A 23,206-nucleotide genomic window follows, 5' to 3' on the forward strand; every position below is an offset into this window, starting at 1 on the left:
ACGCTTCTCTCTCAGGTCAGCCATCACAAAACTGCAAACTCATGGAAACACAACAATGGAAATACATTCACCAACAATAAACCCAACCACTCAACTCGACGCCGCTTGCCGCACTGATTCAAGAAGGATGTGTGAGGAGACACCTAGCGGTATTTCGATGTACTCATAACCATTCGCTCGCAAAATTCAAATTTTGGAAACTTTTGGATTGCCCCACGTATAAGTCTTGTTGAAAAACTTAAGTAGTTTCTCCGCCTCCTTTCCAGAGGTATCAGCATCATCTCTTACAGAAAGTGAAAAGCAGTGTACACAGGTAACATTCAGTTCTTTGTATATGACATCTGAACAGAAGGGGCCTACCATTATTAGTTGCATATATCCAATATCTTGAGATAAAATTGCACTCATAGGAAATAATGCACTTTTGTTGCAGATATTGGTGGGAAGGCCATATATTTGAAGATTTTGTAGGTGAAAAACTGGATATATATGTACATAGCAAAATTGTAGCCCATGGGACCAAATAACATGGTTAAGTGTGTAGTACTCCTGATTCATATTTGGGAAGTCCTGGATTCAAATCTCAGTCCCTGTGGAGAATAAGTTACAAAGATAATGTGATTAGTTAATCATATGCACTGGTCAGCATATATAACATATTTTAGAATAATATACTTTTTATTAGCAGTCAGAATTAAATACATTCTTTAAGCTAATTTGCTAATTTAAACACTGTCCTCGTGTGTTTATTGTATCGTGATGAGGGCTCCTCCAGTGAGAGATCCTCTTCAACCATCAAGTAGATCTGCTGGCCATAATTTCTTTAACCTTCTTCGTTGTTGTTGTTGTTCCAGTAGGGGCTGCAGTAATGTATTGATATGGTGTCCTAATTTATCATAATGTTGTATGCTTTTTTCTTGGATGACTTCTTTGATGAATGGTACATTGAGATCATCATATAGGGTCTGATTAGTCACATACCAAGGTGCATTTGTGATCATCCGCAGTATTTTGGAGTGCCTTCGTTGCATTATGGCTATTTTTGATTTACTGGCGCATCCCCATAGTTCGACTCCATAGGTCCAAATAGGCTTTATGATTGTCTTGTAAAGAAGTACTTTACTATCTAGCGATGTGCTAGATTTACTTCCAATGATCCAATGTATGTCTTTCACTTTTAGGTCTACCTGTTTCCTTTTTTTGGTTATATGCTGCTTCCAAGTAAGCCTGGAGTCCAGGTGTAGTCCAAGATACTTTACTGTTGATGATTGTGGAATTACAGTATTATTTATGTGTATGGCTGTGCACTGCTCTTTTCTCATTGTGAAGGTGACCTGTATAGATTTGGTTTCATTAATGTGGATTTGCCACTTTTTTAGCCAAATTTCTAATTGGTCTACATGACTTTGTAGTCTTTGCGAGGCAGTTACTGGATCATCATGACTGGCTAGAATGACCGTGTCATCAGCAAATGTCCCTGTTGTAGTGTAAGTAGTCATTGGGAGATCTGTCAGGAATAGCACATATAATATCGGGCCTAAAATGCTCCCTTGTGGGCCTCAAGATTGGATGGTGACGTTGCTGGATACCTCCTCGTTAACTCATGTTCGGAATTCTCGGTCAGACAGATATGACTTGAGTATTCTAAAGTATTTTATAGGGAGATCCTCTTTGATCTTGAATAGGAGTCCATCATGCCAAACCTTATCAAAGGCTTGGCTTACGTCTATAAATATTGACGTGCAGTATTGTTTGTCTTCTAATGCTTGATTTATTTTATGTATGATTCTGTGTGTTTGTTGTATTGTAGAGTGATGATTCCTAATCTGAATTGATGTGGAGGCATCCATTCATCTGGCTTTAGGACCATATTTAGTCTCCAGAGTATAAGCTTCTCAAATAGTTTGTTTATTATGGACAGTAAGGTTATTGGGCGATACGAAGATAATTCTTTTGTGTCTTTTCCTGGTTTTTGTATCAAGATAATTTCTGCTGTTTTAATTGTTTTGGCCAAATACTAAGTCTTAGCATAGCATTATAGATGTATGTTAGCATGAGCAATCCCTTTTTTGGCAACTCTTTCATCATTTTGGGGGTGATTTTGTCAATACCAGGTGCTTTTTTGATATGTAAGAGGCCAATTTCTTCTTTGATCTCTTTTGGGCTGAATAGTTTTATTGTCTGAATATTTGGTGGTAATGTGGTAATATCGCCATCTATCTCTGGATCAGGATGACTGCTATTAGGCGTAAAGACTTTCGATAAGTGTGCTGCGAAGAGTTCTGATTTTTCTTTATCGCTACGAGCCCATTGTTCTGGATAACCTTCTATATGAATTTTTAAAGGCAATACAGGAACTATAGGCTTTTTAGTTTACTTCACTGGTGTCCAAATGGAGTTGTCATAGCGATTGAGGTTTCTTAGGTAATTGTGTAGTGTCAGCTCTCTGGACTTCTTGATTTCCACTCTTAACTTATTCGTGGCCATGTTATATGCAGTTCTGTCTGATGGGGCATGACTTAGTTGCCATGTCTTCCTAGCCCTTTTATCTGCTATAAGTTTTTTGATTTCAGTGGGGATATTTATACTTCTTGTCTGTGTAGTCAGATTTTGAGTGGTGTGTAGAGCTGCTTCTTTAAGAATGTTAATGAAGTTAGTCAGGGCTATGTCTAGTTCTTCAGGGCTATACAATTTTGAAAAATAATACATAATACTTTCTGCTGTTGGTTTTAAAGATCTTCACAAAATTGATGTACATTTTGAACAAATTTGGAAGAAAAAGAAGATTCCTTAATGCAGGAGAGGATAAGCTGTGACCCATGGGCTCAGGTATGGCCATGTGAAATCATGTCCATTCTATGGTAGTGCTGAATTAGTATTAAAATGGGGAGGTCATCAAATTCCAAAGACCAGCACAAGATCTACTTATATAGCATAATGTGTTTACTATTACAGCTTTAAAAACAATTGGTTTCCTTCTTATCCTCTATCCAATGAGAAGTTTTCCCATACCTCTTGTAACATACTAAGTAGAGGCCGCGCCATAGCTCAAGCAGTTAGTTGCTGGCTTCCCACTGCAGCGGCCTGTGTTCGATCCTGGAGCTCATCAAGTGTGATTTGTCGTGGACAAAGTGGTGCTGGGGCAGGTTTTCTCTGAGTACTTCGGTTTCCCCTGCCAATCTTCATTCCACCAATTGCTCCACAATCACCCTCACCTATCATCTGGGGCTGGTACAATAGGCCAGAAGTGGCTGCAGTACAAGGGACTTAGCCAGCCTTAGGCGCTGGCTGCTAGCTACCCCCCAGGAAGATTCCTGGTACCCATTTCTGTTAGAGGCTGAGTAGACCCCCAGGGCCATAGTGTGGCTGTAAGGATTAGGACAATTGAAAAATCCAATGATCTCATCAGGAATCGAACCCAAAACCTTCTGGCTTGTAGCATAGTGCTTCTACCAATTACTCTACCGTGTTCCCCGTGTTAACCTTTTCCAATCATTTTTATTTCCACCCCCACTCCCACCAACTAAAAATTATTTTGCTAAGAAAAAAAGACTCTAGAAGAATATAGAATGTGTGCTGTCTGTTGTTAAAAGGTAAAAGAAATAGAGGTAAAGCTATACCTGTAACAGACCATGGAGGCCCATAGGGTTGTGAGAGGTCAGGGCTCCAACATTTTCTAGACAGTTGGCTCACAGATGGCAGTGAGGTTGTCTGCCATGCGTGCCAGCCGCCCCTGGTACTCATTTCTCTTAGAGGCTGAGTCAACCCCAGGGCCGTAGTGTGGCTGGAAGGATTAGCTTAATTGAAAAATTCAGTGACCTCATTGGGACTCGAACCCATGACCTTCCAGCTTGTAGCATAGTGCCTTAACCAACTACTGTACCACTTGCCCCCTGTCTGTTGTTAATATTGGTAATCTGCTGGAAGAGATGTCAAAGAATGTAAAGAGGAGAGATATAACATTTAGTATGGGATCATAGTATGATGTAAATTCACAGTCTTACAAGCAGAAGGCTTCCAGCAGTAGACTTGTAAGGAAAAATTATATCAGAAACCTTGATGACATAGTAGGAGAGGGTTAAGAATGGTTTACATATGCAAGATCATGTAGAAAATACAGTTGTTAAAGCGCTGTTTTGCTACACATCTTTCCTATTGGCTGAGATCAGTTTCCTTTACCCCCACACCTTGGGGTTCATGTCCATCTTGTTTGTAATCTGCCTGTATAACAAAGCCAGTTCCTGAACTTACTCACTTCAATCTTGAAAAATGAGGCAGCATGTTCCTCTAAAACAGCGGTATCCTCTTTCGAGACTACGCTATGTCACAACCCAGAAGACCCCAATCTGAAAAATCACAGATGTGAAGATTAAAACATGAAATATCTTATGATAAATGATACAAACAAACATACCAGACACATATCAACGATGTAGATGTTGATAATACGAAGAACGTGACATTGTGTTTTTAAATGTTAAGTTTTAGACTGGGTTCAGTGTGGCAGCACCGTTAAGAGTATACACCTGATGATGGTCGATAGAGGCCGAAACATGTAGTGTAGAAAGAACAAGATCAAAGACATATAAATGTATATTGTTTGCACTTGAGACGGAGTTTGTATCATTTATCGTGTAGAGTGCAGCAGGATGCTTAAATATAATATAATAATGAAATATCTTCACTGTTAAAACATGATTTTTAAAATGATGTATAGGTTAATGTGTAATTTTTGCTTTAGTGATTTAAGCGTGTTATGTTGAAGCTGTTTCAGCATTTGAGAACACATTGCAGTCACTATCTTCAGGGTGAATGTGAGATGGAAAGGTGATACAGATTGATTCATATGTTGCAGTGGAAGTATGTTTGGTGGGTGGGGTGTTATGCTGTCCTGTGGGGAAGGGCCATGTGATTNATATAATATAATAATGAAATATCTTCACTGTTAAAACATGATTTTTAAAATGATGTATAGGTTAATGTGTAATTTTTGCTTTAGTGATTTAAGCGTGTTATGTTGAAGCTGTTTCAGCATTTGAGAACACATTGCAGTCACTATCTTCAGGGTGAATGTGAGATGGAAAGGTGATACAGATTGATTCATATGTTGCAGTGGAAGTATGTTTGGTGGGTGGGGTGTTATGCTGTCCTGTGGGGAAGGGCCATGTGATTAAGTTGAGAGTTTGAAGGAAAAGAGGTGAAGCCAGACTTTGCTGAGTTTTTTCTCCAACTCAGTCCTTGAAGTGGTGAGGCAAACTTACTACCGGTCTCAGATCCTTGAATGATAAATGGCTACTGATGCAAAAATCCCGCATTTCCTACATTCCTGTAGCCCTGTGGTAAAGTGTGCATTGGCACATCTCCACTAGAATACTAGAAACGTCAGAGACACCAGACGAGGAAATCAGTGATAAGACCAACATCATCAGCTTTGATAAATCTTAAGTCCTGGCTAGCATCTGCATTTACCATCAAAAGGAAAATCACTGAAATAATCAAATAATCAACCAGTAATATGAACTAAGTCTTGTTTCATCTCTTTTCCTCCAGTCTTCTACTAGGTGTTCAAATATGACCAGGACTGATTTAAAAAAAAAACATAATTGCCAAACACTTACTTACACATGTCAGTCTTCGACGTACTCCCCCTCGGAGTCAACACATTTTTTCCAACTTTCTGGAAGCATCCTGATGCCCCCCCCCCCAAAATACTTGGGGTTGGCAGCATATCCACTCTCGAACAGTCTGAATGATGGCATCGTTGTCCACAGACCACATGCCTTGCAAGTCTGATTTGAGCCTTCCAAACAGGTAGAAATCACTTGGGGCCAAATCAGGACTGTACGGCGGATGTGTCAGAAGGTTCCATTTCAATTCCCGAAGGGTTTCCGTTGTTGTTTTGGCCGTATGGGGGCGTGCATTGTCTTGAAGGAAGGCTACCCGCTTTCCACCTGTCTTCTGCTTGGATCGGATCTTACTGCAAGTTCCTTGATAGTGATGCATCTATTCTCACGAATAAGCACGTCTGCACGATCAGTGTTCGGCTCGGTGATGGATGTTCGCGGCCAATGATCATACGGTTCATTCTTCACGCGCTCTCTGCCCTCTCTGAAGCACTTACACCGCTCAAACACACGGGTCCGTGAGAGACACTCTTCCCCACACTGTTGTTGGAGTCTGTGGTGAATTTCAGTGGACTGGACATTTTCTCCAACGAGGAATTTGATCACAATGCGTTGTTCCACGCTCCGCGGTACCTTCTGTTCTCTCATCACTATAGCAACTTCCAGACTGGACTGAACAGGTTCTAACCCTAACAGGAGGGAGGGTGGAGGTTGTGGCTTCACTCTCTCAAGATCGCACAGCTGCTGCGCAGTGCGGCTGGTTTAAAAAAAATCAGTCCTGGTCATATTTGAACCACCTTGTATCTTAATCACATGGCCTCTTCCCATAGGATAGCATCATCCTTCATCCCTTACCATTACTCTCACTGCAAGACCTATAGATTGTTTTATTCCCCCCTCTGCCTCATACTTACTGTGAAAGTGGTTAGTGCAGTGTGCATCATAATATTGGAACATCTTCACTACACTGTGTGACTCAACTCTGAAAGCCGAACTTATACCGTACATTTGACACAAACCTTGAAAACTTAACAGAATTAGGCATGGCTTGTTATAGGTGAGTGGGAACTCTCTTTCAGTTGCTTTCTTTGACATTAACAGATTTTCATATTCATTGTGGTGATTTTGGATGCTCCTCGTCCCGAAAAACATAATGGAGCTTTTTGTAGCTTATGTAAAAGTCTTTTCTGAAAATGGTAAAGAGTAGTGGATATTTACCTGTCTTTTTCTGCAGTAGAAGCTTTTAATCCTTTGCACGCCATGTACTGTGTAGGTGAACCTGTTATACTTGTGCTAAACCGCCACATTTGAAGACAGCAGCTCGTTCTTAATCATTAGTGTAACATTTATGTTAATGGATGGCATTGAAATGAGAGATTTCAATGTTCGGAGGAAAGAACAGGCTTTCATATTAGATGTTTGTTTTGTTTAAGATTTGAAGCTCTCATGGGGAATAAATGTGCTAAAATCTATGCCGGCGATCAACTGTGTCAATATTGAACCAAAAATCAGTTTTCCGGAGATCACCTTGGTCTGTGTCGTTAGGGCCGATGTGGTGAATGACCATATGACACTGATATTTATACCAGACAGAGAGAAGAGCATGCTAAAAAAAGAAAAAAAGAATACTTGACAACAGACATCATGTTAAGCAACATAATGATAAGTTAGAGTCAGATGGGTGGCCACACAGTTCGACTCCATCTTCCAACAGCATAGTACACCAGTAGGAGGTGGCATCAATTTGTTAAACTGGTATGAAAGTCTGCAGCATATGGTCGTCTACCACATCAGCCATGGTGGTGGAGATCGAGCTCTCTGAAACACTGGTTTTTAGTTCGACATTGACATAACTGATTGCCCAAGAAGATCTTAGTAGCTTTCTGTTGTTCTTTGAAGGTCAGATGAGGAAAGAGTGTGTGTTCATGCATGGGCATGTGTGCATGCATGCACGCACACGCACACACAAGTCGGTATAGTGATGGGCTATGAGCTGGATGACTGGGGTTCAATTCCAGCAGAGGCAAGATTTGTCTCTGTTCTGTAGCATCCAGGCTGGCTCTAGGGCCCACCCAGCCTCCTGTCTAGTGGGTACCAGCAACAGTTTCACCCACAGGCACAGTGGCTGAGGCATGAAGCTCTCCACTCATCTCCATCTACCCCTGAGGTCAAGAATGGTGGGACTGTTCCTCCACTCCACCATATGTCTCCATGGCATAGTGCTGCATTAATTAAGCACAGGGACTTTACCTTATATGCAAGGGGAGAACAAAATAATGGAAACACTAAGAAATTGAGGAATCAAATTTGTGTTGGCTACATTTAAAAAACTTCAGTTGGCAATACTGAATATTCTTCTTCCATTTGTTTACACTCTGTAGTGCTCGTGTCAGTGCGATAATGATTGCAGTGAGTGACATTCCGTGTGAAACAGTCGGAAAATGGGAGACTTGTTCGATTTTGAAAGAGGACAGATCATTGTTGTACATTTAGCTGGAGCATCTGTGACAGAAACTGCCACATTATTAGGTGTATCAGGAGTGACAGTTTCTAAAATTATGTCACCATGCACAAATCATGGGAAGACAGCATCAGCGAAGATGAACCATGGGTGAAAATCGACATTGACTAAAAGAGCTCATCATACAGGATCGTTCTGAAAAATTACAGAACTACTGCATCACAGGTGATGCAGAGCTGAATATGTACGAGGGGGGACCCAAAAATAACCGGAAACGACCTGTTGCACGCGCATGCTTTGTAGTTACGAGTTGTGCTGCTAGGTGGTGTTAGCTGGGGGTCTCCTGCGACTGTTAGTGAGCTGGCGTCAGTCTGAGTTAAGTGGTTTGTCTGTGGTGCTCTGTTGTGTGCGTTCCTGTTTCAACCCTTTGGCGATTAGTGAGATGGCTGACCAGAAGGAACAAAGAGTGTGCGTGAAATTGATGAAGATCGTCGAAAGACCATTGACCAACTTTCTGAGGAAACGAACATCTCATGGAGCACGGTCCAGCGAATTTTAACCGAAGGTTTGCACATGAGACGGGTGTCTGCAAAATTTGTTCCTCGCTTGCTCGGAGATGACCAAAGAGAAAACCGCGTGAATGTTTGCCGCGACTTGAAGAGTGAAGTGCAGTTTTCCCTAACAGAAAGCAAAATTTCACGCACACTCTTTGTTCCTTCTGGTTGGCCATCTCACTAATCGCCAAAGGGTTGAAACAGGAACGCACACAACAGAGCACCACAGACAAATCACTTAACTCAGACTGACGCCAGCTCACTAACAGTCGCGGGAGACCCCCAGCTAACACCACCTAGCAGCACAACTGGTAACTACAAAGCATGCGCGCGCAACAGGTCATTTCCGGTTATTTTTGGGTCCCCCTTCATATTCATCTTGAAGACCCTGTTTCCACATGAACTGTTTGATGCGAGCTTCACAAATCCAACATCCATGGTAGTTCTCTAATTGCTAAACCTCTGATTAATGAAAGCAGTTCTTAGATGCCTAAATGGTGGTGTTACGACCATAAAACCTTGACTTCAGACAACTGGAATCCTGCGCATGATATGGTCAAATGAGTCGTCCTTCACGCTATTCCCTACATCTTGATAGGTTTACGTTTGGAGAACACCAAAGGAAGCCTACAATCTGGAATGCCTGATTCCAGCAGCGAAACACAGGAGAGGTTCTCTGATGGTTTGGGTAGCAGTATCATGGTATTTTGATTTGTGGTATTTGGCCATCAACACAGTAAAAATAAACCAATTGAACTGCTGACATTGATTTTATTTGATAGTTGCTACAAGTTTCAGCCCACATTTGGAACCATCTTCAGAAATTCTCATCAAATATGTTTCTTGTTACTGAACTGTCGTAATATGGATCAATTTTATTGCTACTCATCACAGTCATATAATACATGCAGTCATCACAAAGTTGCAAGAATTTTACAACATTTAAAATTATTAAAGATTCTCTTGTCATTGAGTGTAAAATTCTATGTCGTTTTTGTGTCTTTGTCTCACATTGTAGGTTGTAGGTTGGTTCACTGTTCTGTTATAGAAGCTATTCACGGTAATGTTAGTTTTTAGTTTGTTCTCATGGTTTTGTTTTTTCCCCTAGGGTGTACTGTGTATTCCTTCTGTGTGGACGTTGTGTCTTATCTGTTCCTGGTTACAGTGTGAACTCATATTCTTTTGGTCCCATTGTTACCCCTTATGACCGAATTACTGAAAGGGAAAGGGGAGGGGGGCATGGATGGGTTTGGGAATCATGATCCAGTCATTATTTCCAAACAATGATGCAGTTTTCCAAGAAGCCAGTGCCCCCATTCACACAACTGGAACTGTTCAGTCATGGTTTGAAGAGCATGAAGTTGAACATCAACATCTTCCTTGGGCAGAACAGTCACCAGATTTGAACATTGTTGAACCATTCTGATCAGTTTTGAAGACTAGGGTGAGGCACAGGTTCCCACCTTAGATATCTCCGAAGCAACTTGAAGATCATTTTCGAGAAGAATGGTATGAAATTCCACTAGAGACCGTTCAAAACTTCTTCAAGTCTATTCCAAGAATAATTGCAGCTGTACTGAAGGCAAAAGGTGGTCCAACACCATATTAATAAACAATCATGTAGTGTTTCTATTATTTTATCCAACCCCTGTATATTACATATGTGTTTCCAGCTGAATATACGCCCAGGCAGTCTTGACACAGCTCATGGATAGTTCTGTGGTGCGACTCAACAGTCAGAGAGTTAAAGATGGGCATTATTGGAAAGGAAAGGCAATTTGATTCATCTAGTATCTAATCAGTGACACTGTGTACCTTGCATATACCATAGTTCCTTTCTGATGATAAAATATGTTCAGACTTTTGCATCCATGATGGTGATGATCTATCCTCATCTCTCTGGGTATATATAATTCATTCAGTATTTTGGTGAATGCTTATTGATAATGTTACTAAAGTCTTGATAATTGTTTGCCTTTACAGTTTGCTCAACATCACAGGATCCATGGTTGTGTCTGCATTGTGGCATGGTCAACTGTGGGCGCTACATCAAGGGCCATGCTAAAGATCATTTTGAACAACACGATAATCACACAGTTTGCATGCAGTGTGTAAACCTGGCAGTATATTGGTTAGTGCATTAATATGAGGGCAATTCGAAAAGTAACCTCTGGTGACCTGTTAATGAAACGAGTAATGAGAAAAGAATTTATAACAAAAATATTTATACATACATAAGCCACTACTCAACATAGACACTGCCGAAATTGAGGCACTTGTTGTATTGGGGAATAAGTTTTTGTATTCCTGTGTCAAAGAAGTCTGCTGCCCATCAGCTCAGCCACATTTTGACACCTTCCATGAACTCATTATTTCTGAAGTGCTGTGATTGCAGCCAGTTCTTCAGGTAGATAAACAGGTGGTAACAACTCGGTGCAAAATCAGGGCTTTATGGAGGGTGGTCAAGCAACTCCCAGTTGAAATGCTCCATCAGTGTTCAAGTGCAAGCAGCTGTATGCGGACGCATATTATTATGGAGGAGCACTACACTGGATGTCAGCGTTCCACGCCTTTTGTTCTGAATGACCCTATGCAGTTTTTTTAGTGTTTTGCAATACGCTTCTGATGTTATTGCGGTCCCTTGTTGCATGAATTCCATCATCAGCTTTCCTGTCCCAGAAAACATTTGCGATCAACACTTTGATCACTACAGATGACCAGCTGACCATTTCACTCTTCATCATGAACATTTGTCTTACAGGTCCTTCACTCATTACATTTTGGTTGTAAACTGCGCATAATGCACGATGGATTTCTGCAGCTCTCGTGTTTTTTAGCATAGAAAAAGCAGATAACAGCATGAATTTTGCAGCTGGCAGAATTATTAATCGCATGGCACGTGGTATCTCACTCTGTAGAGACAAGAACAAACAGTAGATGACCAGTTATGTGATGGTTTACAAGGCAATGAGTTATGTAATACTATGTTACATATGTGAGTTCCTGCATTAGTTGCCTAACATAAACCTGAGCTACTTTCCGAATAGTCCTCATATTAAATAAGAATTGTCGTGATTTTGAGTGGAAGCTGAAAACGTTTTTAGCCATGCAGTACACAGCTCAAAACTTCCCCACTTTAAGATGTTACATTATGCCTTGTGCTCTGTTGTTTTATTGTTATCTAAGGGGAGAGGGCTGGGGCTACTGCACAGATGAACAGAGTGGCACAGTTTTGTGAGTGGCAAATTTTACAAAATCTTTTTTAAATACAGATTAATTTCTGCTGATCTTTTGTTCATATTGTGACCATTAATTGGCAGTTGAAATTTCTGTAAATTTCATGTTATTATGATGAAGTTTTGAGAAAGTTTGTTTGTTTTATCTGTGGGGGAAGGTGGAATTTATTTTCACCTTGGGGATCCCAGAATGGAGGAATCAGTGACTTGTCTAAATGGAGACAGACTTAGACTTACTCTTTTAATACAGAAAGTTATGAAGTATGTTCCTTTGAGCCCCACTTCATTAGAAAGAAGATGGAATGAAATTTACAGTATGTGAAACAAATCATGTTGTTACTTACAATTTGGTGGAAGAAAAACTGAAACTATTACAACAGTTTTCCAGAATACTAAATCTGGTTCAGAAGTAGAAAGGAAAAGTCATAGTGAATGGGTTAACCACCATTAAAGAGTGTCTTCATGATATTGTTAATGTAGTAATACTAATTATTCTCCATTCTTTAAACGGTTATTTTTGTTAAGCCATTGGAGCTTGAAGTCCAGTGCACCTAACAGCAGCAATTATTGCAGTATGCAGCAATAAGATGGACATGTCTTTGAGTAATCTCAATGACAGTATCATTAAGAATATTTCAAGGAATCTCGTGTATGTGCCGTGACTTTCACAAGTCATAATCTCAAAGTTTGTTTACAAATGTTGACTGGAATGCTTTAAAGGCAAGATCAGTTTTAATATGCCATCACAATGATGGTTCAGGAATACCAGATTCCAAGGATTGTTCACAGAATGACTTTGGTGACTGAGATGCTACAACAGGGGCACATTTTTAGATGTTCAGATGGCTGTTCAGGCTTTTGCCTGTCATTGACATTACCCATTGAAGAAATTTCCATTCCCATCTAAACATAGTTGAGTTGGTAGCAGTGACTTTGGTGAATATTGCCTGAAACTTGCTTCTGAATACGTGGACTTCCTTCCTAGTGTTTAATCTTTAATGTGCTCAGAGCTCTCATTATTATGCACTCTTCAGAGCTGTAATTCGATTGGTCTTCCATGTTTCTGTGTAGACCTGTTCCTGAAGTAGAGATGATACAATAAAATATATGTCATTATCAAAAACAATAAAGGGGGTAACAGAGCTTCCAATACACACTGTGAATTAAAATGTTTTAGAATTATTGCTACTTCATGTGAAAAGACTGCAGTACTTAGTTATTTCATCATGCTACACGTTTTGTTTAGTGATAGAAAAATGTTCTGCATAACCTTTTCCTTTATATAACTTGATGTGGTACTGCTCCAAGTTTGCATTTATTATTGGCAGTTGAGTGGTATGACGCAGTTATGAGTAAGTTGCAGGACAAGGAAGATAGCTTACAGTTGTAAGCATGTCTTCTCAGATTCTTCTTTCATCAGTTGGTTATACCTGAGAAGTATGCATTAGTACTATAAAATAACAAAAATATAATATTTTAATGTATGGAATGTTGCAGTGTGAAATTGTAATCTCCATGTTTAGTAGGCGACCATTTCAAATGTTCTTGACCATTTTCTGGACACTTCTTATTGGTGTCATCAGCCCCTCTACACATATAACAAAATGGTACCTACCTCATAATTATCCATCCAGGGGTGGAGTGTGACTTTTTCAAAGGTATTGAGCAAATCCTGAGATGGGTGGGGGTCTAAACATTTTGGCTGTTCAAAATATACAATATGCAAGACAACTATGAAAATTTGAGACAAGAATAAATTCAAAAGATAGAAGTTGAAGAAAATACAGGGTTAGCCTAAAAGAAATAGACACTTTGAAAATTTTACAGAAAGAATAATTTTAATAGCATGACCGAGATACATGGTTTGAAACGTATGCCCTGAAGTTTACATGGGTAAGTTACAAGTGTTCTATATGTGACCCTTTTGTAACACGACAAATATCAATGCAATAATCTAGTTCTTCCCAAACGCTTCTCAGCATGCCCACGTCAAAAGTCGCAGCAGCTACTGTGATGCATTGTGTAAGATCGTCCACACTTGTGGGAAGGGAGGAACATAAACTCTGTCCTTTATGTTCTTGAAATTCTAAACTTGCACGTGTTGTCGACTTTTTGGGCTGCACGTGTAAGTTTCATGAACACAAGTCATTTAAACTATCTATTTCTTTTAGGCTAACCCTGTATAAACCAAGAAAAGTGGTTAGCAACTATAAAGCTTACATTACATTTCTTATTACACCTTGTACTTCAGTTTAATGTGGCGATTTTTTTTTGTGGAAAGATTAATCACAGAGGTTCATCTTCTCAGATGTTATTAGTGATAACTGCTTGTTCGAAGTCTGCTTGCTGTATAGGTAGGTATGGACCATGTTCAAAGCAGAGTGAGAGTTTGACAGATGCATTGGTTGTTGGAATGGTTAAGAACAAGGCAGATGATTTTGTTACTTCTGGTGATTCCATACTCAGATTTTACATGATCAGATATTTGAGCATGTCTGAAATATTACGTTATAAAAATTCATATGATGAATAACAGAAAACAACAAATGATACAAACTCCGTCCCAAGTGCAAACAATATATATTATATGTCTTTGATCTTGTTCTCTTCTACACTACATGTTTCGGCCTCTGTCGGCCATCATCAGGTGTATACTCTTAACGTTGCTGCCACACTGAACCCAGTCTAAAATTTAACATTTAAAAACACATTGTTATTTTCTTCGTATTATCAACATCTACCTCGTTGATATGTGTCTGGTATGTAGATTATATTGCACACGTCAAATTTGATTTTGCTGTAGTAGCACTATAAAATCTTTAGTTATGATTTTAAAGGATTTTAAAATCATAACTAAAGATTTTATAGTGCTAAAGGATTTTAAAATCATAATTAAAGATTTTATAGTGCTACTACAGCAAAATCAAATTTGACGTGTGCAATATAATCTACATACCAGACACATATCAACGAGGTAGATGTTGATAATACGAAGAAAATAACAATGTGTTTTTAAATGTTAAATTTTAGACTGGGTTCAGTGTGGCAACAACGTTAAGAGTATACACCTGATGATGGCCGACAGAGGCCGAAACATGTAGTGTAGAAGAGAACAAGATCAAAGACATATAATATATATTGTTTGCACTTGGGACGGAGTTTGTATCATTTGTCGTGTGGAGTGCAACAGGATGCTTAAATATAATATTGAATAACAGAAAGTTCAGTTTTCAGAAGAAGAAAACCAAAATGCCATCCATATTATTTCAGTAATGACTCATAAGAAGTAACTGGAAACAAACTTTAGTTCGAGAATTTTATAGTATTGATTGGTCAGCTGCCCTTTTATGGTGGTGATTATTTCACAGTGTAACTGGTGGTAAGTTTTCCCATCAGTATTTATAATTGTGATTCATTGTCTCTTATCTGGCAGTTGTGGGTATTTTTACCGCCCTATGAACAGCTCTCAGTTTCTGACCACACTTTTAAAAAACTATTACATTTCTGTGATTAAAAAATCTTAAATTCTTCCACTTTTTTAACAGTAATTAATTCGCTTAGTGGGGGGTAGAGTCCAACTTGGTCCACTCGGCACAGTGGCCACTGATTGGCTTATTGTACCTGCCCTGTGTAATTATGATGATGGAGAATTTGGTGGAATGAAAATTGGCAGGGGAAACCAAAGTACTTGGAGAAAACCTGCCCCAGCTCCACTTTGTCCACCACAAATCCCACTTGACCAGACCCAGGATCAAACCAGGGCCGCCGCGGTGGGAAGCCAGCGACTAATCACTTGAGCTATGGCGTGACCTTTTTAACAGTAACTCATGTCATTACTTTTGGTTTGCAAAATTTCAAGAACGTGTTTGCAAAATCTTTAAGAATATCATGATCTCCTCAAACAAAAATATGTTTTATAATTCTACTCTTCTTTGCATGTGTCAGTTGCTTGCATGCTCAGTGAACACCAAGCATATGATGTATGTTATCATCTCTCATTTGGCTAACTTAGTGGCCTTTAATGTCACACACTCCTTCCTCTTCAAAAACCTCTGTTGTATCATCTCTTCTGATAGTCCCTGTGTTCACAAACTGCTAGCATAAGACTGGAATTTTTGGTTAAAAACACTTATGATGGGTTCACCGGAGGTAGCAGTCAGTACACTGTGTGACTGTTGTCTAACCAGTATGTGGAATACTACTAAACCATGAAAGTAATACTTGTTACTTTGCTTTTCAAAGTGTTAGCCAGGATAATGTTAACATGAATGCAACACCACTATAGTGATCTTTTTCAGCAGTACAGTATGGACTTGGTATTTACCCTACCTTTAGGAAATCAGAATGCATAAACATTCAGTTAGCAAAAGCCCTTAGTCATATAACTTTCCTCATGAGATGAAAATCTCAATGTATTATTCCCAGACTCCCATCAGTAGTCGACATTCTTCCAAAATTGTCCAGCGTGCCAGTAAGTTACTTATCAGGGACAGTAATTCTGATCACCAGTGTACCTTCACTGTTGTGGAAAGTTCATTCAGACACGCGTTTAATAAGCAAAAAGTTCTCCATGCTTAACAATCAGTAGAACAAAGTATTTTCTACTCCAACTTCAGATTCTAAAAAAAATTATCGTTAATCTCTCCAAACATGTTCTCACAGACTCTGAGGAAGCAGTCCTTATGTGGGGTTTGAACTTTCTGACAACAAATCCACAGACTGTTGGTTTGGAATTCAGGTGGAAGTTCAGAACCATGTTAGAGAAGTCTATCTTCTGTGCCTAACATGATTAACAAGCCGTTGAAAGTCATGAAATCTTCAAGGCTGAACAGAGATATTAGGATTCTTGAGGCAGACAAAGACAATTGCACTGCGGTGTTGGACGAATCCAAGTACAGAAATAAGTTCAACACCTTGTTATGTTCTGGGGTTTATGAACCCTTGCCCAAAGATCCTACAGCTAAGGATGAGAGGAGAGTACAGACACTCCTTTCTAAATACAAAACTGCCCTTCATGCAGATCTAAAACATAAATTTTCTTCATACCACAAGAAACCTCCACATCTCTATGGTCTTCCAAAGATTCACGGACCTCACATTCCTGTGAAGCCTATAGTGAGTTCAGTTAGGTGCCTTAGCTGGTTTCATCCTTAAGATACCAAGTCATTTTTCCGGAAAATCTGAATCCTTCATGAAGAATCTGGGCCACTTCATACAGTTGTGCCAGTCTATAAACCTTCAATCCATAGATATCCTTGTTAGCTTTGATGTTGTTAGTCTTTTCACTAGCGTACAAGTCAGCGAAGCCCTTCAAGTCATCAGAAATGAGCTCTATAATGATGACACATTGGCAGAACGGTCTTGCAGGTCAAAGCTATCATTGAAGTGCTGGATGTTGTTTGAGAACCACGTATTTTTGGGTGGATGATAAGTTCTCCCAACAGAAAGATGGCATGGCTATGGGAAGCTCGCCATCACCCATCGGTAGCAACATTTATAAGGAACATGTTGAGGAATTGACTGTTGATGTGGCACAACACAAGCCATCCCTGTGGCTCCTGTGTGTAGATGATACATTTGTGGTTGGGCTCCATGGCCCAGAGTGGTTACAGAATTTATGATAGCCAGTTGGAGGCCCACATTTTTATACCATTACCGCTGGGCTGATTTGGCAATGGAGCTGCGATTATGAGTGCTGATTGGATAGTGCTTGTGTTGGTATCTAGGGAACCAGGCTGTAAGTGATGTAAGTGCAGCATTGCTGCAATTGTGAGCACTGATTGGTTGTGTTAGTGTTCAGAGAGCCAGACACTAAGCGATCTATAAGTATTGCCTGTTTTCCGTGCACTGTGAGAGGTTCCCACAGTACTGTTTCTTTTGATGCTAGGCTGGCATTCTGTTGTTGGAAGGATATTTGTCTCATTATTAGTGACCAGTAACACAACCAGTAAACATAACAATTAAGTCGTCCTCAGGGTTATATGCAGCACGGATTGTGGTTATTTTCACATTTTTGGATTATCCATTGTTTTTAATTTTCAGCACTGCTACTACCCTCAGCTACCATAGGCAGTGAAGAGTTTGTTGTAATGAGATCAGAGTTTAGATTCTGGTCTTCTGTCTTCCAGTTTGTGAAACTGTGTAGTCTTATAAGTTGACGCCAGTGTTTTGCAGGAATCCACTGCCACCACACAGAAGATGCAAGCAGCAGTTTCCTCACAGTGGTATCCACCTACAAGACTACATTGTGTCACAACCCAGAAGACCATGATCTGATGAAAGACGGATGCTGTCCAAAGTAACAAACATTTCAGCATTTTTAGGCGATGTTTTGCACAACATCTGTTTTGTCTTTACAGCTATACATGTGATGAATTTGTTGTGAATGACACCCAGTGTGGGCTTTTGGAGAGGGTGCGGCAGGACTGGTTCCATGCTGATGGCAGCAATCCTACAGAAGACAATGAATGTTCTGTAGCAGATGATGAGGATGATGATGATGATGATGATGAACAAGGATCTTGGAGGTCTGATTTCCTTAGGAAGGAGATACAAGAGAACGTACGGACCTTACGACCAAGGTCTAGGAAGAGGTATAGTGTAGATGTTGTTTCAAGTGCCGAATGTTTGTACATTCTGGTTACTTATTTTCTGTCCTTCAGTTCATTTTACTTTGCTTTGGTTGCTGTGTAACATACTGCTTAGCTCTAATCAGGCCACTGAACTGTACCTCCCAAATAAAATTGCACTATGTGACATCATACATATATGTAATAAAGTGAGTGTTGATTGTGTGCATTGGCTGAATTTGATTACTCCAGGGGTGAACAAAATTTATAGCTGAAGGACCAGATTAGGGAGTTTGGAGTTCTTCCAGACTATAAAAAGTCAGCACAAAATACCAAAAGTTGATGATGCTGCAGACATACATTGCCACAGAGTGACAGGCATAATGTTTTGTGAATGCTTTCTTCAATGCAGTACAATTCACTGATACAGAGCATTTCAGAAACAGTGTTGTATGAATTGTGGAGTATATTTTTGTTGCTGCAAAAATCACCTAAAATAAACTTCTTGCTGTCCTGAGGAAGAAAGTGTCACTGCAGTTCTAGATTGGTGTAAAAATCAGTCGCTTCCATCTCTACCTTGTTTCTTGTATATTATGTGTACACATCTGTGGCAAAAGTAATTGAAGCATTGATCATCTTGGTTTCAGTGAAGTTGCCAATTTTAATTTTTCAGGGAATAGTTGCTTGTAGTAAATGCAGGGCAAAATCATGACATAAAGATAGGAAACAGATGTTTCAAAAATGTGGCACAGTTCAGATATTTGGGGACAACGATAACAGATCGAAACCTGATTCAGGAGGAAATTAAGAGGAGATTGAACTCGGGTAATGCTTGATACCATTCAGTCCAGAAACTTTTGTCTTCTTGTCTGCTGTCCAAAAACATAAAAATTAGAATATACAAAAGTATAATTTTGCCTGTGATTCTGTATGGGTGTGAAACTTGGTCTCTGACATTAAGGGAGGAACATTGACTGAGGGTGTTTGAGAACAGGGTGCTGAGGAGAATATTTAGACCGAAGAGAGATGAAGTGACAGGAGGTTGGAGAAAACTGCATAATGAGGAGCTTCATAACTTGTACTCTTCTCCAAGTATAATTAGAATGATCAAGTCAAGGAGGGTGAGGTGGGCAGGACATGTAGCACGAATGGGGCAGACGAAGAATGCATATAGGATATTGGTGGGAAAGCCAGAAGGAAAGAGACCACTAGGAAGACCATGGCATAGGTCGGTGGACAATATTAAAATGGATCTTAGAGAGATAGGATGGGATGGTATGGATTGGATAGATCTGGCTCAGGATAGGGACCAGTGAAGGGCTCTTGTGAACACGGTAATGAACCTTCTGGTTCCATAAAATGCTGGGAAATTCTTGAATAGCTGCAGAATTGGCGGCTCCTCCAGAAGGATTCAGCTCCATGAGTAAGTAAGTAATGGTTGCTTGTAGTTGTTTTCATGTTTCATCATCATCTCATGGTCATGGCCTTGCAACAGAATTGTTGAAGTTTAACTAGAAATACAAATAGCAGCATGCAAATGTGACCTTGTGCTGGTTTAACGCTGTGTAAAGAAATATTCTGGAGAGGAAGTTTTAAGTTACAGTTTTCAAATTAGTTATATTTATGTATAATATGACTGACTATATAATTTTGTTCAAGTACCCAACTGTGTCTGTGTGATATAGTTTTTGTCAGCATCGTTCTAGTATTGATGAGCATAGTTTGAGGGAAAGCTATATGAAAGAAGCAGTTAATAGCTGTATTTAAAATCTGTGAGCTGTTTCTAAATGCAATTTTGTAAATATGTTATGTTAAACTTATGCCAATGTGATCTTTAGGTTTGGATGTTTCCTTAATTGGATTCATATTCCTATGATTGTGCTCAGTGAAGATACATCCTGGTTGAACATTGTTATTTGATATGACAGTTTCTGCATGAAAACATGGTTGTTAGCTGTGTGTTTTCGTCATTAATTTATATTCAGAAGGTGCTGGGCTCTAATCCCAGCCATGACTGTTTGTCTTGTCCCTGACTGTTACAGATCATAGTCCATCAGATGAATGAAAGTACATTTTGACATCTTTCTTTTGATAATACCTTATCTCAGAGCAGTATTAAAATCAGCCAAAAGTCTGAGGACCATGCTGTGGAGACATATGGGGGGTGTGGCAGTAAAACTCCATGCTTTCTGAGAGTTGACAAAATGGCAGTCAGTCAGTACTGTGGTTTTGTTGCCCTTATCTCGCAGCCTTTGGCATTCTTTTATTAGAAGTTTGTACATGTTCCACAGCCATTTTGAATAGGACAGTGAAGAAGAAAATCACATTCAACAGTAGTAAGAAGTAAAGTTGTCCCAGTGCTTAACTAATTAAGCACTACTCCATGAAGATGTATGGGTGAGTGGCTGTATAGATCCACGTAATCTTGACATCGGCACAAGTCGAACGTGAATGAACTCCAGAACCTGTCTGGATGACATAGACAGGAGAAAAATCTTGCCTCTATGATGATTCCAACACCCACCCCTCAGCCATCCTGCCTGTAGCCAATCACTGTGCTAGCTGTGCTATCGTGGTTTCTTAACAACTCTAGTAAATGCAGCGGTTCTTTTTTGTATCTGTACACTGGGTGATTATAACTATCTGTATTAATATGTTATGAGCCAATTACCGTATTTACGCATGTATAGGCCACACATTTTTTACCAAAAATTCGAGAGGAAAACTTGGGTGCGGCTTATATTCGAAATATTCGAAATCACACTTCATATAAAAAAAATTATATTCATAAATAATATAATATAATATAAATAATGAAATAATATTCCAAGAAAATTATTTTTTCTGTAATTTCTGTCTGAAAATTGTGCTGCGGCCTATACACGCACGCGGCCTATACGTGCATAAATACGGTATTATCTTTATGATTATCTGCTATTTGTCAAGAGGTGCTAGTGCTAATAAATTAAATTATAAAGAGATCAGTAGAAGGGGAATGATGGGGGAAATGGAGGCTCTGAGAAAACCTTTACTGGTTCTGCTCAGTCCGTCACAGATCCTTCAGTCAAAAACTCAAACTCAATTCCAAAGGAAGTCTTGAGGTTCTCACAGCAGTGGTTATGAAGAGTTCTGTCTTCTGGGATATAATGCTACGTGGTCTGTTGAAAGTCAATCAGTGTTATAAAACAAAATTTGCTTGCTGTTTGCTTCATGCTGATTTCTTGCTTGACTTCTTCATTCCTGAAGATGGACTATCAGCGGACTGCACAGTGTTATAGCCCAGAAAATAGAACTCTTAGGTTCATAAGGCTAGAGAGTGTAAGTATTTGTAGGTTCTCTCCTTTTTCAGCAAGACAGTGGTACCTTGCAAGTCACTAAGCTTATGTCTGTTTTTGTTTAGATCCCATTCTGTCGATAGTAGTAGCATGGAAAACCGCCAGTATAAGAGACAGCGTGTTGGGAAACTGAAGAACTCGAGCCCCAAATCACGGGAGAAGAAAGTTGTAGGTTTAAGAAATCTAGGAAACACTTGCTTCATGAATGCTGTACTTCAGTCATTAAGGTGAGTATTTGCTGCGTACACTGCATGGTGTTTATGTGAAAACAAAGTTTGTGGTCTTGTTTTCCACACATTGGTTTTGTCAGCCTTCTATGAAAGTTACTGAGTTAATGTATGTCATGGGCCGCGCCATAACTCAAGCGGTTAGTTGCTGGCTTCCCACCGCGGTGGCCAGGGTTCGATCCCGGGTCTCATCTAGTGGGATTTATGGTAGACAAAGTGGTGCTGGTGCAGGTTTCCTCTGAGTACTTCGGTTTCCCCTGCCAATCTTCATTCCACCATTTGCTCCACAATCACCCTCACCTATCATCTGGGGCTGGTACAATAGGCCAGAAGTGGCCGCAGTACAAGGGACTTACTCCCACCCCACTAGCAATAAAAAAATAATGCATGTCATCATACAGAGTCAGCTGCCATTGATCTATAACATTATGTAATTCTCTCTACTATTAAATGTTTCTATTTGCCTGTCTCCAAGTACGCTGTTATCTTGCGTATAATGAGTGCTTAATTTTGGATGAATAGTTACAAATGTTTTATACATTAAGCATTTCCAACATGATGGAAGAAATAGTTGTGTTACATGCTACTGGTGCTGTCAGCTTCATTGGGTAATCAATCTTTTATGCAAGAGATTTATTTTTTAAAACAAAGTCAGTTTTGCCACTAAAATCTAAGCATCCAACCGAAACCAGTTTTATCCTGTTTAAATCTGAGCTAAAACATTTGAAGTAATGTTTATGCCCTAAACAGATCTATAAATTTGTTTCTAGTGTTACATAGCTATACATGGTGTCCGAAATCTGGTGACCTAGGAGGCCAAGCGATTGGTCCACCTTTGCTGATCCATCTCCCAGCCATCTCTCTGTCCAGGTGATTCCTAACATGGTGCAGAAATGTGGCAATGCCTCATCTTGTTGGAGGATAGTTTGAGGTGGTAATTGGGGCAGCACATACAGCTCCAGCATATCCAAGTACAAACATCTGGACACAGTCTTTTTCCAAAAGGAAAAATGGTCCAACTTGTCATGCATTAAGTTGGCCCACATGTTCACTTTGGGGCTGCCCCTCTCCACTCACATATGACTTGTGGATTTTGACTGCTCGAAATTCTGCAGTCGTACAAGTCCATTGACATGGAATGTCACCTCTTTCGAGAAGCACACTTGGTGGATGAAATCAGGTGACATGTCAATTCTTTCT

At 39.7% G+C, this 23,206-nt stretch overlaps 1 protein-coding gene across 3 annotated transcripts in view; it reads left to right on the forward strand.

The window, feature by feature from the left end:
- Positions 1 to 23,206, forward strand: part of LOC111871017 (ubiquitin carboxyl-terminal hydrolase 3) — a 48,886-nt gene that overhangs the window by 4,645 nt on the left and 21,035 nt on the right. For all 3 annotated transcript variants that reach the window (XM_033754062.1, XM_023863730.2, XM_033754063.1), the window contains exons 2-4: positions 10,623 to 10,770; positions 18,235 to 18,468; positions 21,845 to 22,006. In XM_033754062.1, the coding sequence (XP_033609953.1) occupies positions 10,623 to 10,770; positions 18,235 to 18,468; positions 21,845 to 22,006 (544 nt within the window). The remainder of the gene's footprint in view (positions 1 to 10,622; positions 10,771 to 18,234; positions 18,469 to 21,844; positions 22,007 to 23,206) is intronic.

This window comes from Cryptotermes secundus, unplaced genomic scaffold (genome assembly GCF_002891405.2).
Source record: "Cryptotermes secundus unplaced genomic scaffold, Csec_1.0 scaffold1606, whole genome shotgun sequence".
Lineage (NCBI taxonomy): Eukaryota > Metazoa > Arthropoda > Insecta > Blattodea > Kalotermitidae > Cryptotermes > Cryptotermes secundus.